Consider the following 24,878-nt stretch of genomic DNA (forward strand, 5'->3'; position numbering starts at 1 on the left):
CTACTCTCTCCCTGCTTTCTTTCACAAAGTCAATAGTGGCGATTGCCCAGTGTTCCAGACTGCTTGTCTGGTATACAGAGAAAGGAACGACATCTCAAGCATGCAGAAGCCACAACCTATGGCCCTCCTCCCGGGTCCCTGCAGTGCCCAAGTCTTGCCTCAGCTGTTGGCAGGCAGGAGTCACCCCTGCTGGGGCTGGCCCTTTCCCTGAGCTGTGGCCCTGGGGAGGGTGGGGCTGGTTGCCAAGGCCTCAGGTGGTAGGCTCTGGATCCGGAAGCAGGAAGCAACAGCAGGACCTGCAGGACCTAGGTGGGACCTGTCCTGCTGGGTGAGCTCAGAGGCTCCCAGAAGGCAGGTGGGGCCTGGGACAAGGGCTACTGAGGGCAGAGGAAGAGGACGGTGGTTATTGGGGAGGGAGTAGTGGTCACTACTACTGGGTCAGGGTAGTGACCAGAAGGGCTGGGCCTGGGGCTGAGAGAGGGTTGGTATGGAAGATGGCAAGAACAGAAGTTGGAGCTGGGATGGGACAGGCCAGCTGGCGAAGCTCTGGGTTCTGAGGTGGTCTCTGTGGGGCTGGGGCAGGTGGCACTACAGACGGGCCTGCTGACATGGAGGAGCTAGAGGCGACGGCTCAGGAAGTGCTGGGGAGACTGAGGAGCCACCAGCTGTTCCAGTCCTCATGGGACACCGCTGCCTTCATCATCTTCCTCACCTTCATTGGTGAGTGTAGCCTCAGCCTCAGGGTCTCCCTCCCCGGACCCAGGTCAGGGGCCACATTTGGACACCTGTCTGTCCCTAGGCACTGTGCTGTTCCTGCTGCTGGTGGTCCTTGTCCACTGCTGCTGCAGCTGCTGCTGCTCCCCCAGGCCCCGGAAGGAAGGTGCCAGGAAGGTGAGCCACACCAGCCCTGAGCAGCCTGGGACTTCCCCAGAGTGGAGGAGGGAGGGTGGTAGGAGGGAACCAAAGATGAAACCTGGTGCCCTCTGGGACTGTCTTGCAGGAAAGACCAAAGGGAGTGGACAATTTGGCCCTGGAACCTTAACCCTCAGAGTCCCCACCAGCTATTTCCTGTGTGTCCTGCCTGGTGGTACTAACAATGCCCTGTGTCTGCCCAGAGCGTGAGTCTGGACTGTGTTCCAAGCCCCCACTGGGGTGGGCAGTATGGGGACTCAGTGCCTATCATTCCAGACCACCCAGCTGGTGGGAGGGGAAGCTGGTCTCAGACTTGGGGCCTGAACTGCTTGGCAGAGCTCTTGTCACCACTCACCAGGCCTGTAAGGTGCAGCGAGCCAGAAGCCAGGACCTGGGAAGAGCAGTGGCCGCCAGCTCCTGATGCTACCAGCTGCTGACCACCCGGGACCTAGCCTGGGTCCCCACTTGGACACACAGACAGGGCTCCAGGCAGAGTCTAATGGTCTTTATTTCTCAAGGGGCTCCTGCTGTGCAGCAGTTCCCCCCTTCCCTCCTCACTCCTGGCTTAGTTCCCTGTCTGGCACTCACCCCCCCAAAAGGGCAGTGAAGCAACAGAGGAAGGCGAACTCTGGGCCCGCCCTGCACTGAGTCCAAAGGTGCCCAGGAGGGTAGGGATTGGAAAGTGGGCCCCCCTCGCCCTGCCCTTCTGACCCCCCAAACACATCAAAGCAGAGTCCCCTCCTCCCAGGGCTTCCAGTGCTCATTCCCATTGGTGCAAGTGTGTTGGCAAGATGGGGTAAAGGAGGAAGACAGCCTGTGTGCCTGCTCTGGCTGGCACTCTTGGGGAGTTTGTGGGGGGAATAGGGTGCCTTCCAGGGGACAGGCTCCTGGTCGCTGTGTGCTCAGAAGGGTCTGTAGCTCTGGTAGCTGGAAAACACAGAGATCTGCAGAGGGAGGGGTGTTGTCTGTAGCTGGGGCTGAGGATAAGGGCAGATAGAGTGGGGCCTGGCCCTGCTGCACCCTCTGTGGCCCAGGTGAGGTGTCCAGCTCCTCCAAGGGCAATGGGTCAGGGAAGGTGCTGTTGCTTAGAGTTGTGGCCCAGCCACCTGGTGTATATAGGGGCACAACGTATGTTAACATTTGGGAGCACTTTGGAGTAGGCAGGAGTCCTGGGAACCCCCTCCCCAAATGAAGGGGCCCGGTGCCTTTCTGCCCCCACCTTATCCTTGAGCTGCTGGCAGAGCTGCAGGGACACGGTGAAGTAGACCAGGGCATCGTTGAGCCATGGGATCACACACTCCACTTTGTGCACATGGCTCACCTCCAGGCGCTGGGAGCCCAACTCGCTGGGGGACAGGGGAGGGTCCCTGAGGGCATGCCCAGTCCCAGCCCCGGGGTGTAGAGGGGAGGGGCAGGGTGGGACAGGCATTCCTGGACCCCCTCCCCTGCCTACTTACAACATAGCTCCAGGGCTGTGGAGCACAGCACCTCCAGCCAGGCGGAAGTTCTAGGCAGAGCAGCACCAGACCCGTCAGGCCCAAGCCACATGGAGTGCATGCATGGGGCCTGGGAAGGGTCCTGCTCACCTTGGTAGAATTGGGCTGCAGGGCATGCAGCTGGTACACGGTGAGGCAGAGCTTGTTGAGGTTAATGTAGACGTTGACCAGTAGGTCCGAGGGCAGGGTGGGGGCGAACATCCGCTAAGGGGAGCAGGTGGGGTGAGGTCCAGCCTCTGCAGAGCTACCTGATGGGAATCCCAATCCCTACCCACAGACATGCTCTGGAGCTTCCAGACTTTTCCTAGGTGTTTCAGATCTCCCTGTACTGTCAGGTTTGGGAACCCCTGACCCAAAACAAGGTTACCATATCTGGGGGACACAGGATGGAAGACAAGAACCCCATCTTAGAAATCTGCATAGACACAGACTTCTAAGAGGATGCTAGCACTCCTCTGTGAGGACCCCTCTCATGGAGCAGAGGCCCAAGGCCCAAGGAACTGACCGTGAGGCCACTGGTTGCGATTTCAGGCAGGGTAAGGGTGGCAGGGGTGGTTAGCCGGTTCCGGGCTCTGGTCAGCTGCAGCATCACAGCATCCATCAGCTGGGGAAAGGGACAGGTCACAGCTGCTGCACAGGCAGTCGGACTTGGTCCCCCCTCTTGCCCCCAGCCTCAGTTATAGTAGCTCCCACTCTTGCTGGGTGGTCCTGGTCCTCAGGGCCTGAACTCCTACAGCAGGGGCCTGTTAAAGATGCAGGTAACTGGGCTCCAACTGGGGGTTGAGGATAGGATAGGTCCTCTGCACTGGTCTGTCAAGATAGGGATTTATTAGTGGAGATTCCAGGTGCTTCTCTAATAGGGAATGTAAGCTCCTGGGAGGTCAGCCCCAGGGGCACAGGCTTGTGTGGGGGTGCTGGCAATGAAGGAAGCCTTAAGGAAGGGGCCCTAATCTAGCTCAGGTGCAGGGGGCCAGAGAGGGCTTCCTGGAGGAAGCAATGGCATGGCTGAGCAAAGACTCTAAGGTGGGCAGCAGCCCCATTTCCGTGGTGAGGAAGATGAGGTTCCAAAGGGGAAAGCCAAGGTTACATGGCCAGTGAACAGTGGAGCCACTTGGAGCCTGTCCCCTTCCTTTGCCATGGAGCAGAGCCCAGGCAGACTCCTGGCAGCCATGCAGCTGTTCAGTGGAGGCATGGGGGCTGTACCACCTCAGGGTGTCTCAGCTCTGAAAGGCACCTCAGTCCATCTGGTTCCAAGTATGAGGAACCAGAGGAGGTCAAGGGAGGGCAGAGGAACTTTCTGAGGACACACAGCAAGTCAGGGGCAGAGCTAGCACGAGTCCAGGTAGCTGAGTCAGCACTACGCACATGCCAAAATGTGGTTAAGGGAGAGCTTCTACCCCTGCTGCTACCTGACCCACAGCATTGTGGTTAATAGTCACTACAGCTTATCCTGCTTTCATGGGAAGAAAATAGAGGCACACAGAGGCTAAGCAAGCAGCTTGAGGTTGCACAGCTCACAGTGGAGGCCTTGGGATTGGAACCCTGGGCTGAACACACAAAGATTGGGAGGCCCATCTCCAGCCAAGCCTGGAGCTATAGGCCTAGGCTCAGGGAGGGAGCAGGGCTGAGAACCTGAGAACCTGTGTGGGCAGCTCACCTTGAGGACCTCGGCTCCTGTCTTAAACTGATAGTTGTCGTCCCGACTGATGAGGAGGTACATGGCTTGGCTCACATGGTTCCTGGCATCCTGGATCTGAAAACAGTGCCCCCATGGGTGGTCACTGAGCTGAGTCAGTGTCAGCCCCTGCAGCCACAGCCTCTTGGGCCTACCCCCAGGGCCCATATCTGAAGAGGGCAGGGTGAGCGCTGCCTAGCCCAGGTCAATCAGGCCAGGTGCTGGGCGTCTGGCAGGTCTGGTCTCTGCCCTTGTGTAGTTTGCCTTGTAAAGGACAGGTTAATGAAGTAAATGCCAAAGATGACAACTATCTTCAAAACTTGCCAAAAGGAAGCACCGTGATGAGGGGACAAAGTGCAGGGAATATGCAGGGACAAGGGCCTGAGCTAGAGACCTCATCGTAACAGAGGGGATAGGGGAAGAATTGGGCCTAAAGGCATGGGAGCTGGCAGAGAGCATAGATGATGTCCCAAAAGCCACAGAAAGCCCTGGGCAGCTGTGACTTGTTTAAGGGGGATTCTGAACCATCTGTTGCTCTGGGGACTCCTGAGGCTCCTGCTGGGGCCCAGAGGTCCCCAGACAGGACTGATTCTCTACCTCCCCACAAGGGGCAGGCTGTGGAGCTTCAGGCAATGCCCACCCAGCCTGGCTGCTAGGAAATGTCTTCCCAGACTTGCTGTGGCCACAAGGTCCCAAGGCCAATCCCTTTCCACTGAGGCCAGCCGAAGGCAGGCATCAGCCCCACGGTGGGCCTGCCCCTGCCTGTCACTGTGGCCTCAGCCCTGGCCAGGGAGGGACTGGGTCACCTGCTGCAGCTTCCACTGCTTGTCCTCCCTGAAGGCGAAGTGCAGCAGCTGGTTGCTCCGGGAAATCTTCAGGTTCACGTCCTAACAGATAAGAGTGGGACAAGCCAGGCAGAGACACAACTCCTGTTCTGGCTACTCTGAGCTCTTGAGCCAGGGGCATATATGGGGCATGTGGTGGGTGGCTTAGCAGCTTTGCAGGCACAGAGGTTCCCAATGCCTGGGCCATCTGGGGTGTGAACAGGGAGGTCAGGAACAGGAACCCAGGCTTGGGAGGAGCCATAAAAAAACAAAAGGGAAAAGAGGATGAAAAAGGGGAAGCTGGCTTCCATGAGGCGGTGGGCAGATGAGGCATGTCTCCCAAGGCCAACAGAGGGAGGCACAGAGGAAGGACCTTTCCCCATGCCTTGGTGTTTGGCACACGGTTGGGTACAGATTGGAGTTCAGCGGCTGGGAATTCAACTATGATCTGGGGCCAGCCTAACCCACCAATGTCCATGCTTCATTGAGTCCACTGCTCATTCCCTAAGCGCCAGCTGTGTTTTTGCTCATTGTGGGTCCAGACACCAGGCTGCCCTGTGTGCACAGCAACCCTCTCCCAAACCTCTCACTGAATCCACATGCCAGTCCCATGAGGAGGTGTGAGGCTGCTGCCATTTTACAAAGGAGGAAAACAAGCCCCGAAAGGCCAAGGGTATTGTCTAGAGTCACACGGCTGTCTGGTGCAAATCTGAGACAAGCAGGAGGCCCCTGTGCTCTCCCCCATTGGCAGAATGGGAATGGGAGAGGGGTGGGTGACTCACCGCCTGGCTGAGGGTGTCCCCTTGCAGAGTCAGCACGCCCTTCACCTGGTCTGTGCTAAAACACATAAGAGTCAGGGCAGTTCCGGCTACCACCCCTCCTGCCTAGGCCTGCCAAGCGAGCTGCCTCCAGCTGTCCCACAGCATACCCAATCATTTACAGTGCAGGGCTGTGACCATGCCTTTTGCTCCCCACCCCAACTAGTTACCCCAGGAACCTTCCAACCCAAGGTGCCCATTCCCCTGGAATCTACCCAGCCTGGGCTAACCTGCCGCTGCCCAGGATGAAGTTCTCCTGCTTGGCAGGCCCCTCAGTGCTCGAACCTGGCAGAGTGAAGCGGAGAGAGGCCTCCTGTGGACACAAAAGAGAAGCAGAAAACATTTACCCATGTCCAGCCTGGTGCACCTTCCAGAAGCCCCCACCTCCAGGTCAGATGAGGAAGGAACAAGGTGGGCCAGCCTCACCTGGCACTTGCCTAAGCCACCAGGGTGCCTTCCTGTGGCAGCCTGTCTCAAGTTCTACCTGAACCTGTGAGCCTGATATCTGTTCACTGCTCATTCCCTAAGCGCCAGCTATGTTTGTGCTCACTGTGGGGAATACAAAACAGAGAGGGGCAGTTTCCCACTCAGCTGAGGTGCTTGGGCAGCGAAGCAGAGTCAGGGAACAGAACAGACAGTGGTCATGGCAACCAGTAATTCTGGGCCTCACCAGGTACTGCGCTGGACATTTCTGAGTTGAATGGCTTATCTATCTGCACAACAGACCTGAGAGATGGTACCGTTATCTCATTTTTGCAAGGGCAGGCCCAGAGAGTTTGAGTGACTTGGCCGAGGTCACAAAGCTGAGAAGAGCCAGAGATCCACCAGCTCTCGTGTTAATGTCACTGTATCAAGTCCCCACCCAAGCCCCCTGGACCAGCATCCAGGCCCTTGCTGGTCCTCTCGCCCGACTCGGCACCCACAGCAAGCGGCAGCTGCTGTGTCCCCGAGAGGATTCACGGAATCCTCCAGGTGAGGACTCTTCTGAAACCGCCTCATCGTGAACTCATCAGGTGCTCAAAAAGCAGCCCCCGAAGACTGGGAAGAGCCCGCAGGAGAAGGCAGGGTCGGCACGCCAGACGGGGCGCGTCGCACGCAGAGGCCCGAGGGCAAGGCCGTAGGTGGATACGTTACCTTGAGGATGTCCTGCAGTTGCCTCAGCACAGAGTGCACCTCGTAGTTCAGCAGCCAGCGGAACTCTTCCTCCTGCCAGGACAGTGCAGCCGTCACCGTCAGGCCCCGTTGCCCGCAGCCCGCCGCCCGCCGCTCGCGCGCGCCTCACCACCACCGCCCGCTCCGTCGCCGTCACTGCCATCGCGGTCGCCATCGCCGAAGCCGCCAAGCGCCTGTCCTCGCCGCCGGCCAGTCCCTGCTGGCTAAATCGGTCCACCGCCTCCGTCGCCGATTGGCTGAGCAGGCGCTGGCCTTACCCGGCCAGAGACCCGCGGGCGCACCGGAACGAGGCTGGCGGCTGCGCGAATCTGCCTCGCGCCGGCCAGCCCGGGATGCAGTCGGCCAGCCCTCCCTCGCTCCGCTACGCCGCCTCGGTGACGGCCCCTCACGGGCTGTAGCGCTGACACAGGCCCCGCCCCTTCCCGGCGTTGCTAGGCCTTCGGCCCACCTACGCTCGCTGACTGGTCGGCAGGGCGGTCCGTCCCCGCGGGCCCCGCCCTTCCCCGGCGCCGACAGACGCTCGGCTCCACCTGCTTTCCGCTGATTGATCAGCACCGCAGGTCGACCCCGCCCCTCCCCGGCGCTGACGGGCGTTCTGCCCCACCTTCTCCCCGCTGACTGGTCAGCGGGCGGCCCGTCTCCACAGGCTCCTCCCCTACACTCGGCTCTATCTGCTCCAGGCTAACTGGTTAGCCAGCGGCCCATCCCTGCAGGCCCCGCCCATTTCTGACAAGCGGGCTGCTCCCCCCCGCCCTCGCTACACAGCAACCGGAGCCGGCGACGGAAGCCACAGACTCGCTTGGCACGGCTGTGTACCAAGAAATGCTTTATTTTTCTTGCAGTAGCTTTGTTAATTGCACAAAATTATGTTTTGTTTTTGCCATTTAAACATTATCACACAATCCTATTCTGAAAGACAAATGTTCATTAAAAACAAAGCAAAAATAAAAATTCACCACCTTAATTACCTAGATTTGTCATTTAAAGGAAAAAAGGGGGGGAGGAGGGGCTTTCTTACAAGCTTTTTCACGTGTCACATTTTCTCCTTAAAAGGGAAGGATTTCAAAACAAAGGTGAAATAGCTTAAACAGAAATAGTCATAAAAAGGAACTTTACAGAATTGTCAACAATATTAAGACAACATTGACTAACCGGTTTCATTACAGCATCTTCCCCACCCCCACCCCCGTGTGTCCTGCCAGGACTGGAACGGGCTTTGTGTTCAGACAGAAATGAGTCCAAAATCCCAGTGAAATGAACAGCTGTGCTAAAAACCCAACAGGCATCATCCCTGCCCTCCCCCTCACGTCTTCTGAGATCTAACCTAGGTTCTAACCAGTGAAAGGGGACCAAGGCTGTAACCCGGGAGGGACCCCACACCAGTGTGGCCACCATATATATGATTATATATTTCACTATAAATGCTGGCCTTCTGCAAATTGTGACTTTGGAAAATCCAACCCGTGCAGATGAAGAAAAACCTCAGATCTTGTTCTTATGCAACATTCCAAGCCCCTTCTGGTCCCCTATCCAAGGAGAAATGTTAGGGCCTCAAGGATGTCCCAGACCCACCTCAGAGAGTCAGTCAAGTTCAGGTAGGTCAGGCCCAGTTCTCTTCCCACCCAACAGACCCCAGGCCCGGGAAGCACCAAAGACCATGATGCTGGCAGGAGTGAAGACACTCGTTCCTGTATCAAGAGCAGAGACTAAGAAATGCTCACCATTGGTCAGGCTGAGTCTGAGCCAAAGAAGGGACAGAAAGACAAAGAAATACTGTCTCCATGGGAGGAAAAGGGAGAAGGGAGAGAATGCAGAGAGGTGGGGCACACAGGGGCAGACTAGAGAAGCTGGGACTGCTGTGAGGGGATACCGTCAGAGGGGCTCCTCGGAACTAGGTGAAGAGCCTGTGGCATAACGGAAACAGGAAGGAGCCCCCTCCCAAGGGCTGGAATGCAAATCTAAACACTAAGAAAGCTTGGTGAGAAGCAACTCCCACACATGTGGCTGCAGGGGCCTGGGACTGCCCAGGGATCTGTGGCACCGGCGCTGAGGAGTGGGGGCCAGGCCTCTGTGCTCACCTGCAGGCCGGTGCTTGCTGCGCTTCCTAGAAAGCCAGAGCCCCATCTTCACGGGACTTTGCCAGTCTCTTTTCAGTTCACAAAGGCGTTGTGGAGTTAGTTGCACATGGGTGGCTTAAACATGAAAATCCTTCTCAGCTGGTCACCTGAGTTGGAGGTCCCACAGGACCCTACGTCTGGAGTCTGTATTGGCTTGTCTTGGCTCAGAGCCTTTCCCTGCAGGGGATCCAATTGGGGATGTGGAAGTGACCACAGCCTTTTCGCTCTGGGGGAAGCTGTGGAAAGGCTTCCAACTCTCACTGTGGATTGTAGTTCCTTGTCTGGAAGGGGTTTGAGATAAGACAAGCTCGGAAGAATAAAAGCCAGGCAGCAGTTTTTGGGCAGCTTCTATCCTGGGATGAGAGCCTGTGTTGTGTGGGTGTTGTATATGTGTGTGTTGTGTGTGAACACACAGTCACCTAGTCCAGGGGCTAGTGCCAAGCTTAAGAGCTTTCCCACAAGCCAAATCCTGCTGAGACCCTTCCCCTCCCCAGGACCTCAGGGGAAGGTTGCTTCTGTGTGCTATGCTGATGGCAAGTCTCAAAGTCAGTAGAAAAGGAAATGAAGACAGGTGGGCTGGTCCAGAGTTAAGTCCCAGGACCCCAACCCCATGTGAGGAAGAGGGGGTCAGAGAGTAGACTGGAGGGGTCTGGGTGGGGGTGTTGACGGCTTAGTGTATATAGGCTCGGTACACGGCAGACATGTCATTGTCAGACTGGTCCAGTGCCTTGGCTCTTTTATACACCTGAGGAAAAAAAAAAAAAGAGATAAGGGGGTCAGTTTCTGGCTGCAGAGCTCCTTGAAGACCCAGACCTGACTCCTGGAGGTAGTTCCAAATGTGGCTGGCAGGCAAGTCCTGGAGCTCATACTGTCTGGGTATGAATCCTGTCTTGTCTTTGGGAAAAGCACTTTGGTTTTTCTGTGCCTCAGCCACTGCTTCTTGATCTGGAGAAGGAAACAGCACCAACCTTCACTAGGTTATTAGGAGGATGAAATATATTTCTGGATGTAAAATGCTCAGTATTAGTAATTTAATTATGTCCCTTCCTACAGATGACCTTCTAAGACCTCTGGGCCACTGTTCTTACTGTTCCTCTGCACAGAACTTTTCTCAGTATAACTAACTGCTTCCCAATCACTGAAAGGCCTTCCTTGATCATCCCGTCTAAAGTAGCTGCCATGTCCACCACTTCTCCCTTTACCTCTACCTCTGTATTTCTCATACTCTGAAAAAACAAGACTCTTGTTTTTTTTTTTTTTTTTTTTTGAGACAAGAGTCTCACTCAGTCACCCTGGGTAGAGTACTGTGTAGTCACAGCTCACAGCAACCACAAACTCTTGGGCAGAGGAACCCTCTTGCCTCAGCCTCCTGAGTAGCTGGAACTATAGGTGCCTGCCATAACACCTGGCTAGTTTTTCTGTTTTTAGTAGAGATGGGGGTCTTGTTCTTGCTCAGGCTGGTCTCAAACCCCTGAGCTCAGGTGATCTACCTGCCTTAACCTTCCAGAGTGCTAGGATTACAGGTGGGAGCCACTGAGCCCGGCCTGAAATTCTTACTTGTTTAAATGCTTAGGTGCTTATCCTGCACCTCGTTCCATTAAAACCTAAGTGCCACAGAAACAGAAGGAGTAAGCTGCACACGGATGTATCCCCAGAGGCTAACAATGCCTGACAATTAGCAGCTGACTCAGAGATACTAGGTAAATATGAATTAAATTAAAAAGATGTTGTTCAAGCCAGGCATGGTGTTATGCTCCTATAATCTTGGCTACTCAGGAGGCTGAGGCAGAAGGGGTGCTTTAGCCCAGGAGTTTGAGTCCAGTTTGGGTAATAGAGTAAGACTATTCTAGGCTGTATACGGTGGCTCACGCCTATCATCCTAACACTTTGGGAGGCCAAAGCAGAAAGACTGCTTAATTCAGGAGTTGGAGATCTGCCTAAGCAAGAACAAGATCTGTCTCTACTAAAAACAGAAAATTTCGCCAGGTGTTATAATGAGCACCTGTAGTCCCAGGTATTTGGGAGTCTGAGGCAGGAGGATCACTTGAAACCAAGAGTTTGAGGCTGCTGTGAGCTAGGCTGACATCATGGAACTCTAGCCTGGGCAACAGAGTGAGACTCTGCTTTAAAAAAATAAAAGAAGATCCCATCTTTAAAGAATAAAAGGCCACTGATCAACAAGCAACACGGCAACCAATCATGCTGAGGGCAATGTGGCTGGACATATGGATCACTCTTACTAACTAGCTGTAAAATTTAAATTAAAAAAATACATATATAGACCTGCCACAGACACCCACAGCTGTAATGTGGGTCCATTACAGCTCAGGTCTAACTGTCAACTCAGAATGAAGGCTGGAATAAAGACACTTAAAGATAGAAGAAAACTGTCCCTAGTAGACCTGCTTTATAGCAAATTTCAAAGAAAGTTCTCCCAATGGAAAGTAAATAACATCAAAGAACAACTTTGTCTTAGGGAGGAATGGAGAACACTGGAAATGGAAAATCCAGAGAAATGTGAAATTTTTCTCTAAGTTTCTTTAAAATATATGTAACTGCTTAAAGCAAAAAATCTTAACATTGGTGGGTTCTGAAAAAGGCAGATGTAACGCACATGACATCTATACCTCGAAGTGGGGGTGTTCTCACTTACAGGGGCTTTCAATGTGTGGCACTTCTGCCCCAGGGGACACCTGGTGAGTTTGAAGACTATTTCTGTTTCCTGAAGGGGTGCTACTGGCATCTGGCAGGTGAAGGCCAGGGATGTTGGGAAGCATGCTGCAGTGCACAGGATGGCCTCCCCACCCCAGAAGGTGTACAGTGCCAAGGCTGAGAAACCTGCCTCAGAGGACAAGGGGAGAGGTGGAAGATGGCTCTACAAGGTTGCAAAGTTTCTATGTTTTATGGGTTGTGGTACAAGATTAAGTAGGCTGTGAAGGATGTATGTTGCAATCTCTGGAGTAACTACTAAAAAAAAAAATAATGCAGACGCAAAGTAAAAAAGCCAATAGATACCTAAAAATGCAATTCTAAAACATATTTAAACAACCCCAAAGAAGACTTTCAGAAAGGAAGAACAGGAAAACAAAGGTGACAAACAGAAATGATAAAATGGTTCGCTCCAAATCCAACTACATCAATATAGCTACTGAATGTTAACATGCTAATCTTGCATTCCCGACATCTGCTCCTCATACTGTACAGACTAAATTCAACTATCCAAGTGGCCTGAAAGCACCATGCTCCATTGAGAAATTAACCAAAAACTCTGTTTCCAAACCGGTGAATTCTGCAGATTCAGAGTGGAGGGAACTTGGGAACCACCAAAAAGAGCAGCTTTCCCAGCCCAAGCCATATGTGAAACCCTTTAGAAATAACCAGTAAAAGTTACAAAACACAAAAGGATTCCACTGCTGAGATAGAATCTACAAGTAGAACGAAATGGAGCAACTGAAATTCAGAAATGGAAGATTTTATTCATTCATTCGTTTGTTAATTAATTAATTTATTTATTTGGGACCGAATCTTACTCTGTCATCTTGGGTAGAGAGTCATGATGTCATGTCTCACAGCAACTTCAAACTCCTAAGCTTAAGCAATCCTCCCTGCCTTAGCCTCCTGAGTAGCTGGGACTATGGGTACCTGCCATAATGCCTGGTTACTTTTTCTATTTTTAGTAAAGGTGGGGGGGGTCTTACTCTTGCCCAGGCTCGCCTTGAACTCCTGAGCTCAAGGTCAAGCAAACTACCTGTCTCAGTCTCCCAGAGTGCTAGGATTACAGGTGTGAGCCATGGCACCTGGCCTCAGAAATAAAAGATTTTAAACTATGAAAAGACAAGTCTGAAAAGAATAGTACTGTTTTTTGTTTTTTCTTTGTTGAAACCACTTGAAACCTATAAATACTTGAGTCAGAATGTTTCTCAGCTGGTAACACTTATGAGATATAGCCTCTAATATAAATATGTATGTTTCATATATGTGTTTTACAAAATGTCCCTTTTATTGGAATTGTATGGTAATGAAACTATTGCTCAGCTGGTTTTTGTAAAGATTAAATTTCTATCAAGACAAGCTAAGTTGAGCTTCTACCCTAAAAAACTGTTTTCCTAAATGCATGTGTAATAAATACATCATTTGAAAAAAATGCTAATTAACTGAATACTCCAATCCAAAGGCAGATGGTGTCTGAAGAGACAAAAATTCAAGTCCCAATTACAGACTGTCTACACAAGACCCAATTGAAATATAAAGACAGAGATAGAAATGGAGAGAAAAAGATGCATCACTAAAACAGTAAGCCTGAGAAGGCTGTAGCAGCTGGGACAATGCCTACCAACAGACTTGAAGACAAAGATCAAGAGTGTCATTTCAGTGACAAAAGGAGAAACTCATGAGGAGGACAGAACAATCATAAGTGGCTGGCTGGGAGCCTAAATAAGTCCTTCAAAGACTAGGCAAAATGGGCAGAATTAAAGGGAGAAGCCAACAATCTCACAATTCTAGTTGGAGTATTTTTAATAGCCTTCTCTCAAGAATTGAAAGGACTAGGGCCAGCTGTGGTGGCTCATGCCTGTAATCCTAGCACTCTGGGAGCTGAGATAGGTTTGCTTGAGCTCAGAAGTTCGAGACCAGCCTGAACAAGAGTGAGACCCACATCTCTAATTAAAAAAAAAAAAGAAAAGAAAAATTAGCTGGGTGTTGTGGTTGCTGCCTGCAGTCCTAGCTACTCAGGAAGCTGAAGTATGAGGATAGCTTGAGCCCTAAAGTTTGAGGTTGTTGTGAGTTATGATACCATAGCACTCAACCCTAGGGCAAAAGACTGAGACTGTCTCAAAAAATAACAAATAATAATAAAAAGAGCTGGATATAAAGCTTATAAAGATGTAAAAAATACCAACTGTCTCGTCATAACTGACACAGGCAGAGCAGTTCACCCAGCCACTGCAGGACACACATTCTTTTTAAGTACATGGTGCATCCACCAAGACAGATCATCTGCCATAAAAGTAAAGTACATACAGGGCATGTTCTTTGACCATACAGAAATAAATTAAAAATCAATAGCCATGGCTTGGCGCCTATAGCTCAGCTAGGGTGCCAGCCACATACACCAGACCTGGTGGGTTTGAACTCAGCCAGGCCTGCCAAATAACAATAACAACAACAACAAAAAATAGCCAGGCATTGTGGCAGATGTCTGTAGTCCCAGCTACTTGGGAGGCTGAGGCAAGAGAATTGCTTAAGCCCAAGAGATTGAGGTTGCTGTGAGCTGTGATGTCATAGCACTCTACTGAGAGCGACAGTCTCAAAAATACCACCAAAACCAATTGCCATTAGTTATCTAGGAAAGTCAATATTGGAAAAACCTTTAAACACGGGTCAAAGAAGAAACATAAGGGAAACTAACATGGCTCAGAGGAAATTTATAGCTTTAAATGCTCATGTTATAAAGAAATAAGGCCTACAATTAGTGACTTAATGTTCCATCTTAAGGGATTAGAAAAATAGCAAAGAAATTAAACAGAGTTAAGGAAATAAAAGAGAAAGAAACTGAAGAATCCTGGTACTTGGGCCTCATCTTTCTCCAAGTTACCTCATTTGCTGCAGCTGCCATAGGAGTCGGATGGTTGACGGCATCGCCCAGTGCAATGGCCAAGCGGAGATCCTTCTGAATGTATTTCAGGTAGAAATCAGGCTTAAAGTTTCCTTGCAGGATATCTGAGAAGAAAAAGCCACTTATCAGAAGATATACAAGGACCTTAAATAAAAACTCATCTGTAGTCCACCAGGGTTCAATACCCAGCAATTCTACACGTAAGTAGCAAGCGCTCTTGGCCCCTCCTATACCCTCAGACATTCAAGAGCTGAGCTGCCAGCTTGTGTCCCCAAATCCCACCCACTGTGTCTCTGGATCTCCTCTGACTATGGGCATCTCTCACACCTAATGAACTCCTGCAGAGGAAATGTTCTTTGGTAACTGTCTGACCAGGTTCCCCAGCTCTAATCAAAAATCAAATGCAAGAAGGAGGACCAAAGGCAACTTACTTTGGCACTTCTGGTCCAGAAAGATACTGGCCAACTGTCCCTGATTAAGGATGTCCAAGAGTGTCTGCTGGGATTGGCCTGTCACCTGGGCCAGGGTCAGCCCCTCAGCGATAGTGGCCATGAAGCTTCCCTGGACCATGTTCACAATCAGCATCATTTTGGCTGCGTTTCCAACTTCACCTGCCCAGGGCAAAGAGTCACAGTCACAACCCAAGATTTCCCAGGAAAAGCCTCTCTGCCCACCCTTGCTCCTGCTCAGACCCATTTCTGCACCCAGGGGAGGCCCCATTCACCTGCCCCTGACAGACTGGCTCTTCCTCCTTCCAGGCACTGACTATGCAAGTCAGAGGAAACCTTCCCCTGGGGCCCCTGGCAGAGAAGCTACATGGTATTGATGCTGTAATCAGTGTGGTACAGGGGGAATGTCACCCCCAGGCCTGATGGGTAAGCAGGCACATTACCTAGAAAGAAGGAGGTCTTCCCCATTGCCTGGAAGCAGCTGCTGCAGTCCTCATATAAGCCCCTATCTCCAGCTGCTAAGATCACCAACATCCCATCATTAGACAGCTGCTGATTCCCTGAGACTGGTGCTTCCAGAAAGCGGCCCCCCCTGGACACAATCACCTGGAAAAAAAAGTTACACCTTTTGGAAGTCTTGCTTCTCACACAGCTCTCCAGGCAGGGAGCAAGGAATGTCCTTGGGCAGCTTCCAAAGCTAGAGGGTGGGAGCATGTGGCCCCCACATGGAGGTCCCAAAGCCAACGACTAGACCCATGGACTAACGATGTGGAGGTTCAGACAGGCAGTAACAGGAGAGAAGCTGGAGTCTCCACATGGGCTCCCACTAACTCTGAATTTCTTACAAAGACTAAAAATAGATTCAGACACGACCATGCTAATGGCTCTGCTAAACATACTGCCCACGGACACTTCCCTTCTCTGACTACCTCCAGAGGATAAGGGGTCATGTCAGTACTCTTTGGCTCAGATGCTCAAGGAAGAGGGGTACTTTGCTAGTATCAACTGCAGACAGCTGCTTAAACCAAAAAGGCCATGCTGGTGGCCTGGCTTGCTTCTCATCATAAGGCTAGCAGTTCCAAGGCCTAACACCCATCTTGGCTGTGTAGCAACTCTGCTGGTCAGATCAGCTGCAACCTTGAAGGGAGAGGGTGAAGATAGGCTAGTCCCAAGGTCACTGGTCTTCCTTCTTCTCTCTCCAGTTTTGGTGCTAGAGTAATCAAATTGCCTACATTTGTGCATGGGCAGCCTGAGTCTTGGGCTCCAACAGAAAAGATGCTGAAGAGCCAGCCTGAACAAAGCTACCTGGGCCAGCTCGGTGACCGTGTCAGCGTCCACCGTTGACATGTCCACGTAGCACTTTCCTGGGCGGATCCCTTGCAGCACACCACTGGGGCCAAGCACCAGCTGTGGGGACACAAGGGAGAAGCAATAGCCCAGGCTCCCAGAGAGATGCTCAGAAGCCCCTATAGACCTAAGATCAGAATCCTATTGCTTTTTTGGCTCATTTTCTGATTACAAGTTAACCATTAAGGACAAAAAGGGAAGAGAAATTAATTAAGCAAGAGATAGGCAAAGTACTTCCCGTATGCTTCCATTTATCTTTAAAAAGAAGTGTGTATGTGTGCATTTTCTGTTTGTTTGTTTAGGAAGCTCGGGCTGGGTTCAAACCTGCCACTTCTGGTACATGGGGCTGGCACTCTAACCACTGAGCTACGGGCACCCAGACAAAAGGTGCCTGCTTTCCTTTCTTTTCGGAGTTGTTTGTTTATTTTATTTTTACACATTTGTGTTTTAAATCCCCCCCCCCCGCCCCCGCCTGCATTTAAGACTGAACTTCGTTATCTACTTTTGAGGGCTTCTTTGTATTAAACATAGGAATTTGGCACTTGAACCAAAGGCACTCTCAATTCCAAAGCTTCCAGCTCGACATGAATATATGAAGCCAGTTCAAGCACCATTTCAGCACAGACCTCAGAACCCCAGTAGTTTTCATTCCCTGTTCTGAATTAAAGGAAGTCTGTATTCAATTTATGCAAACACCCCTCACAATGGGAGATGGCCTCTACATGGAAAATTCAACCCCCCATATGCAGACACTCACTCAATGTGTAGGGGAGAAGGGGAGGCCAGCCAGTTCTCCTGGCTGTGACCTGAGTCGCTGAGGGAAAGGAGGGGATCCTTACGTCCTTGGCTGCCTTGGGATCCGACACACAGGCGAAAGTGATGTCACAAGTTGAAACAACTTCAGCGGGGGTTCTTCCCAGGCGGGCCCCCTCCTGGATGAACAAATCACACTGCAAAAGTCACAGATCCTAACGTGAGTGGCAGGCAGTGCACCACAAACATGCCAGCTAGACCAGAAAGGTGCTGACCAGCTCTCCTGGCCAGCCACCCAAAGCAGGAGGCTAGGTTACCAGACTGGATGTCCTACTTTTGGAGAAGTAGACAGGGTCTCCTAAGAAACACCTCTTAGTTTGTTGTGTTTCTGCATACTGAGTGCCTGAAACAATGTGCTATTAAACAGGAAGCACAAGACAAATGTCTGCTGAAGGTCTTGCTGTGGGAAGAATTGAGTGTGAGAAGTCCCTATCCTCGGCCCTTTGGGCTATCAGCAGATGATGGGGATGTGGGACAGGGCTGGATGTGGAGGCCAGCTCCTGCCTGCTGTTCCTTTCTTTTTTTTTTTTTGAAACAGAGTTTCACTTAGTCACCCTTGGTAGAGTACCATGGCATCGTAGCTCACAGCAACTTCAAACTCTTGGGCTCAAGCCATCCTCTTGCCTCAGCCTCCTAGCCGAGACTATAGGCACCCACCACAATGCCCGGCTATTTTTAGAGGCAGGGTCTCACTTTTGCTCAGACTGGTCTCAAACTCCTGAGCACAAGCAATCCACCTGCCTCAGCCTCTCAGAGTGCTAGGATTATAGGTGTGAGCCACCACAACTGACCCCTGCCATTTGTTTCTACGCTCTCTCCACACTGCTGCCAGTTACAACTTCTGGGGGGGGTCTAAAAGTACTAACTTTTCTGATATGTAAAATCATTGAGAATATCCCATAACAAAACACATTATTGATATTTTGGTGTATTTCCTTTTTTCCACAAACATTTGAAAATGTAACTAGAATAATGTGGGTCTACTGTTTCCAACATTTTGTATTTTGTATGATTCATATTTATCCATATTATAGTCTTTCATAATTACTGTTTATATTGGATGACTGCTAAGTATTTCATTGAGAGATACATAACTTAATTTACCTGACGGCTCCCCTACAGATTAATATCTAGCCTGTGTTTAATACTTTGTTGCCAGTGGTAGAGTGCCTGGTGTCATACCTCACAGCAACCTCAAACTCTTGGGCTCAAAGCAATTCTCTTGCCTCCGCCTCCCCAGTAGCTAGGACTACAGGCACCTGATATGACACCGGCCTAAGAGACAGGGTCTCCCTCTTGCATAGGCTGGTCTCAAACTCTTGAGCTCAGGCAATTCACCCACCTTGGCCTCCCAGAGTGCTAGGACTATAGGTGTAAACAACTGTTCCTGGCCTCCTTGTTCAATCTTAATCAAAGTGACATCAACAAACATCTTCCCATACAAAACTTCTGTTTTGAATTTAGGTCTCCATAAAACAAGTTCCAAATGGTTTTACACTTTTACAGAGTCTTACTCTGTCGCTCAGGGTAGAATGCAGTGGCATCACAGCTCATAGCAACTTCCAACTTCTGGGCTCAAGTGATTTTCCTGCCTCAGCCTCCTAAGTAGCTAGAAATATAAGTGGCCACCACCACGTCCAACTAATTGGAACAGAGTATTGTCAGGTTGCCCAGGCTGGTCTCAAGCAATCCTCCTGCCTTGGCCTCCCAGAATGCTAGGATCACAGGCATGAACCACCATGCCCAGCCTTGTCAGTGGTTTTCAAGCTCTTAACAAACGTAGACATATCACTTTTCAATGGAACTGTGTTACTTTATAATGACCATCAGCAAGCTCTCAGATTACAAACACTGAGTATATAATTTAAAAACAAATAAGCATCCATAAACAAATTTAAATTTTTTCCTATTTGACAATTTTAGTAGCCAAAAATGACTTATTTGATGTATTTACTCCTTATGATTACTGAACATTTTTCATGCATTTGTTTATTGTCTCCTTTTCTGTAATAAAATATATTATTTTTTTCTTGGAGATATTATAAAAAAAATCTACTGATCTTTTTTTATCTTCAGTGATTTTTTTAATTTTTTTTTTTTTTTATTGTTGCAGTTTGGCCAGGGTTGGGCCTGAACTCACCACCCTCAGTACATGGGACCAGCACCCCATTCACTGAGCCACAGGCACCACCCATATCTTCAGTGATTTTTTATCGTGTCTAAGTTTAGAAAGATCTATGTTAATTTTATTTTCTTCATGTTTTTCCTTTAAAGAAATTTAATGGGCGGCGCCTGTGGCTCAAGGAGTAGGCGCTGGTCCCATATGCCAGAGGTGGCGGATTCAAACCTAGCCCAGGCCAAAAATCCAAAAAAAAAGAAAAAAATAGTAATTGAGGCTCAGTGCCTGTAGCTCAGTGGTCAGAGCGTCAGCCACAAGCACCGGGGCTGGTGGGTTCAAACCCGGCCAGGGCCTGCTAAACAATGACAACTGCAACAACAACAACAACAAACATCTGGGTGTTGTGGCAGGCACCTGTAGTCCCAGCTACTGGGAGGCTGAGGTAAGAGAATTGCTTAAACCCTAGAGACTGAGGTTGCTGTGAGCTGTGACGCCACGATACTCTACTGAAGATGACATAGTGAAACTCTGTCCCCCCAAAAAAAAAAAAAATTTAGTAATTGAGTTGGATTATATTTTTGTAGGTAGTAAGTGAGATTAGCATGTATTTTCTCAAACTTCTAACCAGTCATCTGGAACACAATTTACTGAGCAACTCTTCACTCTGTCTTACTGACTCGAAATGAGCAGCCTTTATTGGACACGCCTGTGGCTGCTCAGTTTACTTGCAAGGTCTATAGCCTTGCAGTGAAGTAGCATTATGTTATGCTTTCACCTCTGTTTGGGAGGGTTCTTATTATTATTCTTCCTTTTCTGAAATTAGTTTCCTATTATTCCAAAAGAACCAGAATTTTTTTTTTTTTTTTTTTTGAGATAGGTTTAACTCTGTCACCTACGCTGGAGTACAATGGTGCAATCATGGCTTACTGAAGCCTTGATCTTCTGGGATTCAGTGATCCTCTTGCCTCAGCCTCTCAAGAGGGTGGGACTGCAGATGTGTACCACTATGTGCACAGGTAATTTTTCAAACTTTTTATAAGTACCACTATGCCCAGGTAATTTTTAAAATTTTGTATAGAGATGGAGTCTCACTGTGTTTCTCAACCTGGTTTTAAACTTCTGGCCACAAGCAATCCTCCTGCTTTAGCCTTCCTGTGCTGGGATTACAGGTGTGAGTCAGTACACCCAGCCAAGAACAACTTTTTTTTTTTAGTAAGAGAAAGGTTTATTTCTAAATATCATGCATATGGGGGGAAGAATGATTACCCACTATCTCAGTGATGGTCAGAGACCTTTACAGATGCCTTTTTGATGGGAGGGGACAGAATGTGGTGCAGCAAGTGGTTGCTAGGAACCAAGAATAGTTTTTATGAAGACCCATTAAAAAATTCCATGGAGAATATCACAGGATTAATTGGTTTTCTTTCTTTCTTCTTCTTCTTTTTTTTTTTTTTACTGTTATAATAACTTTAATTTATCTTGCATTTTACAGAAGTCCATGAACAATTTTTAAAAAGCACCTCCGTACCACCTATCACATTTCTCTGACAGGTGTTAAAGTAGGCAATGAGTATGTCTGAGCATAGGCATCTTGCAAGGATTTCAGACCAATCAGCCACTCACCAAAGAACTTGGCAGCTTTTATTTTGTTTTTAATACAATGGTAAATCCACTCTGATGGCAAACGGTCCAGCCAAATCTCCACATCACATTTTGCAAAACTGGTTGTGATCAGCAAATTAATTAGCTTTGGCATGGAGCTGTGCTCGCTTGCCCATGACAGCCTGGAAGCCAGTTTTGATACTGGCAACAGAGCATCGAGATTGACAAGTTTCACACTGTAAGAAATAAAGTTGGATGTCCTTCTGCAGGATTGTGTCTGGTGATTGGCATGTGTGACAAGTGACATACTCCTTGACATATCTTCTTAAGACATTTTCTATCTGTTTCTGTTGGAATCTTCCTTTGATTACAAGCTGATTATTACCATCTATAGAGCCACTTGTACCCAATTCAGCCAATAAAAATGCAAGATGTTTTGGCTGATGATGTAATAGTTTACAGATATCTGTGAAGTTAACAAAAGAAGTTTTCTTGGTTCCTACTCGGATGACCTGTGGAGGTTTCATGACGAATTTCCTTTTCTCTCCAGCAACCGTATCTGGATTCTTTTCCCTCATGATGTTGAACACTCGATTCAGTAACTCTTCATATGTATAGTTTTTTTCTGAGCCTACCCAAGCAGGGCCCGTCTGGTTACTGAATGAGATACCATCATCTTTTTTGCTGTCTTCATCTTCTAGAGCTTCATCTTTCTCTAGTATTTCATCCTCATCTGGGAACTTAACATTCTTCTTTTTCTGCCAAGCATAATGTCAAGGATCTGGTTCAGCTGGTTCTTGAACATCACTTTCAATCTTAAGATCCTTTATACCAACCAGACTTACTCCATTTTGTTGCGGGCTTGTGGCCTAGAAATTTGCCAGGAGTTAACTGGTATTTTTCCACTTTATCCTAGGCCTAACAATTAGCTTTATCAGTCAGTATAGCTGAAATGCGGCAGTGAGCCCAGAGTGAAAGAGGATACTCAAAAAACGTAAGGTCTAAGAGAACAGGTCTTCTCAAGGAGACCCCAAGGATACACCTGCAAGGTCCTCCCTGTGGTGACTCAGCTCTTAGGAATTCGTAAAAACTTCATTTCCTGGGATCTGGAGGCTGATGCTTGCTTCTGCTTCTGTAAAAGCCTATGGTTCTGTAAAAGCCAGAGCCTGTTTCTCCAGCTTGATTCAAACTGACCAATGAGAAGGGTACCTGTGGACCAAAACTTTTTGACTAAGGATAAAAAGGAGAAGACTGAGCCAGTCAGGGAGTGTGGCCATTTTAAATTCTTCTGTGCCTTCACCCTGCTGGCTGAAATAAAGTCCTTCCTCATTAAAAAAAAAAAAAAAAAAAGATCCTTTACACCTTCTTCAGCTTCATCAGTATCAAATATCTTTTTTGTTTTTTTCTTCTTTTTCTTTTGATTAAAGAAGTTTAAGTCACCTAGATCATCAGAAGCATCTTTTTTCCTACTGTCTTCTTCATCAGTTTCCATATCTTTGTCCTCAGTCAGCTCTGGCTCCACTTCTTTTGTTTCTGAGGGCTGGGTTTCTTCTGTTTGGGCATCTCCTTCCTCATCTAACATAAAGGGCTTCTTCTTTTTTTCCTTCTTGCTCATAGTATGATCAAAAATCATCTCGTCCCTGAACATGGCTGCGGTTCGAGTGGGCTCAGCATGGATGAGAACTCGGACGGATCAGCCCCAAGCCCTGGCAGCAGCATGGATCCTGCTGATACCTCTTCCACCACCGCACCAGGCTCTTGCATCAGAGAAAGGGCGATTAATTGGTTTTCTAACAATAATATTTACTAAGTATGTACGCCTGTATTTCCTGGTTACCCTAGCCTTCAGCAGTACCAGGGACTCAGAAAATGTCTGAAATCATAAAATGAATCCTGCCAGTGGGGCCTTGGAGAGCTCATTCCTGACTCAAGTCCTCACGGTGCCTGCCCAATGCTCAGCACCTGCAGCCCAAACGCCTGAGCATGGCCTTGGTGCCTACTTTCTCTAAGTTTCTCCGACGCTCCAACCTTTTCCCTGTTATTCTTGAAAAGGAGGTTATTCTATTGAAGTACATTTTTTACTATGCTTGGACATTTTAAATTCCAGGTCAATAGCTCCAACACCTCCTTTGGCAATCACACCCCATCTCAGGTCCCACAGGGCTCTAGTGGCACCTCCTGTGCACATACAGCTGGGCTTGCCCACTTCACTAATCCATGCTCAATTACACAATATTTTTTAAGAGGCTGGTATTTTTTTTTAGTTTCTTTTCCTTTATTTCATGTAAGGTACAGTGCTTTAGTTTTTTGGTACTCAGACTATGGTTCTACACCTTCTCTTGGAAGAGAACTTAATGAGAGCCCTGGCCTCTCCCCATTACACAGGTGCTCATTTACAGATTTGGAATTTCATTTCTGGGCATACACAAACCTCTCAAAGCCATGGACCACCACCTTAGGTTGAGAACTTCTAAACTCACATTATCGGATACAATGCCACTAGCCACATAAGGCTATTTAAATTAAGTGAAAAAAAACTTAAAAATATAATTCTTCAGTTATACTAGACACATTTCAGATGTTCACCAGCTAAATGTGGCTAGTGGCTATGGCACTGGACAGCACAGATAGAAACATCACACTCTTCAGCAGGAAGAGCAGAGTACAAGGCGGCCACGAAAAAGAACAAAGCAGATCTATCCCAATGCTCCATAATGGTGTTCACTATATAGAGGCATATATTTGCACATGCATGGAAAAAAGGATACAAAAACCTAACATGAGCTACCCTGAGTAACGTGAAATATTTAGTTATTTTTTATTTTTTGAGACAGAGTCTCACTATGTCACCCTCAGTAGAGTGCTGTGCTGTCATAGCTCACAGCAACCTCCAACTCTTGGGCTTAAGTGATTCCTTTACCTCAGCCTCCCAAGTAGCTGGGACCACAGGTGCCTGCCACAATGGCTGGCTATTTTTTGGTTGTAGTTGTCATTGTTGTATGGTGGCCCTGGGTTGGGTTCGAACCCACCAGGTCTGGTGTATGTGGCTGGAACCCTAGCCACTGAGCTACAGGCACTGAGCCATTAGGTTTTCGTTGTTGTTTAGCAGGCCCTGGCTGGGTTTGAACCCACCAGCCCTTGTGTATGTGGCTGGCGTCCTAATCACTGAGCTATAGGTGCTGAGCCAAACATTTAGTTTTTATAGTGACATCCTAAGCTTGTACATCTACATCTCTTACTTGCTGGACTAAAAGCCTGGCTTCTATGCTACTGCACAGGTTAGCATAAACAACAAACTCGACTACCTTTCGAGTTTCTCCCTCCCCCATCTGACAAGCACCATTCTTGAATGCTTACTTTCTCTGCAGTGCGGTTCCAGACAGTCACTGTATGACCCATTTTTAGCAAGTTGGAGACGATGCCACTTCCCATGAGGCCAAGGCCCAAAAAGCCTATCCTGAAACAGAGAAAGACTTATCAGGGTGGAGTGGGAGGGACGGGGTAAAGACATGCAGCGTAAGGCTGGCTCCCTCATAAAATTGGGGGGAGGAGAATCTTGGACTGTCAGAAACAGCACCCAGTGTGCTGACACTATGTCTGTAGAGCCAGGGGCACCATATCCACATGCACCTTATCATGCCCTGAGTCTAAAGGTGTTCCTAGATATAAGTGAGCATGTCTAAATCCTCAGAGAAAAATGATGTGGGTTCAGAGCAAGTCTTCTCTTCCAAGTCCCTTTGCTGCTCTGATAGAGGGTCTGAACTTACAGTGCCATTCCAGTGAGAAAGTGGACATTTGTGTTAGCCTTTGAAATGGCTTCCTAATCAGCCACCTTGTGTGCTAGACTTTTAGGTGAACTTTAGAGCACTTCTAGATCCATAACAAGTCACTGAAGTAAGCTGGGCAGTCAGATAATGTC

At 48.9% G+C, this 24,878-nt stretch overlaps 3 protein-coding genes and 1 pseudogene across 10 annotated transcripts in view; 1 reads left to right on the forward strand and 3 right to left on the reverse strand.

The window, feature by feature from the left end:
- The first annotated feature begins 226 nt into the window (after nt 1-226).
- SMIM22 (small integral membrane protein 22) lies at nt 227-1,116 on the forward strand. Of its 2 annotated transcripts, none has more exons than XM_053557366.1 (4): nt 227-351; nt 583-720; nt 800-891; nt 1,001-1,116. In XM_053557366.1, exons 2-4 carry the CDS (start codon nt 609-611, stop codon nt 1,040-1,042), a joined length of 246 nt encoding a protein of 81 aa, XP_053413341.1. In that variant the 5' UTR covers nt 227-351; nt 583-608; the 3' UTR covers nt 1,043-1,116. The 2 variants fall into 2 exon arrangements, with proteins under 2 accessions (XP_053413341.1, XP_053413340.1); XM_053557365.1 differs by having other exon boundaries at nt 241-355.
- Nucleotides 1,117-1,402: 286 nt separating this feature from the next.
- On the reverse strand, nt 1,403-7,320 carry ROGDI (rogdi atypical leucine zipper). The gene is made up of 11 exons (XM_053557363.1): nt 7,008-7,320; nt 6,860-6,931; nt 5,956-6,038; nt 5,690-5,744; nt 4,890-4,970; nt 4,066-4,161; nt 2,914-3,012; nt 2,499-2,612; nt 2,370-2,419; nt 2,132-2,258; nt 1,403-1,856 (listed from the first exon to the last, which is right to left on the reverse strand). The coding sequence occupies exons 1-11, from the start codon at nt 7,050-7,052 to the stop codon at nt 1,815-1,817; spliced, it is 864 nt and encodes a 287-aa protein (XP_053413338.1). The 5' UTR covers nt 7,053-7,320; the 3' UTR covers nt 1,403-1,814.
- Nucleotides 7,321-7,711: 391 nt separating this feature from the next.
- GLYR1 (glyoxylate reductase 1 homolog) overlaps nt 7,712-24,878 on the reverse strand; it is a 41,009-nt gene continuing 23,842 nt past the window's right edge. For 4 of the 7 annotated variants that reach the window (XM_053557359.1, XM_053557356.1, XM_053557361.1 and 1 more), the window contains 7 exons: nt 24,317-24,416; nt 17,265-17,375; nt 16,384-16,485; nt 15,522-15,684; nt 15,061-15,240; nt 14,609-14,733; nt 7,712-9,760 (listed from right to left, as the gene is read on the reverse strand). In XM_053557359.1, coding sequence (XP_053413334.1) covers nt 9,686-9,760; nt 14,609-14,733; nt 15,061-15,240; nt 15,522-15,684; nt 16,384-16,485; nt 17,265-17,375; nt 24,317-24,416 — 856 coding nt within the window. In that variant the 3' untranslated portion in view covers nt 7,712-9,685. Of the gene's footprint in view, nt 9,761-14,608; nt 14,734-15,060; nt 15,241-15,521; nt 15,685-16,383; nt 16,486-17,262; nt 17,376-24,316; nt 24,417-24,878 lie in introns of all 7 variants that reach the window. The other 3 variants (XM_053557358.1, XM_053557362.1, XM_053557357.1) reach the window with 2 other exon arrangements.
- Nucleotides 17,382-24,308, reverse strand: LOC128562423 (eukaryotic translation initiation factor 2 subunit 2-like; annotated as a pseudogene).

This window comes from Nycticebus coucang, chromosome 12 (assembly GCF_027406575.1).
Source record: "Nycticebus coucang isolate mNycCou1 chromosome 12, mNycCou1.pri, whole genome shotgun sequence".
NCBI lineage: Eukaryota > Metazoa > Chordata > Mammalia > Primates > Lorisidae > Nycticebus > Nycticebus coucang.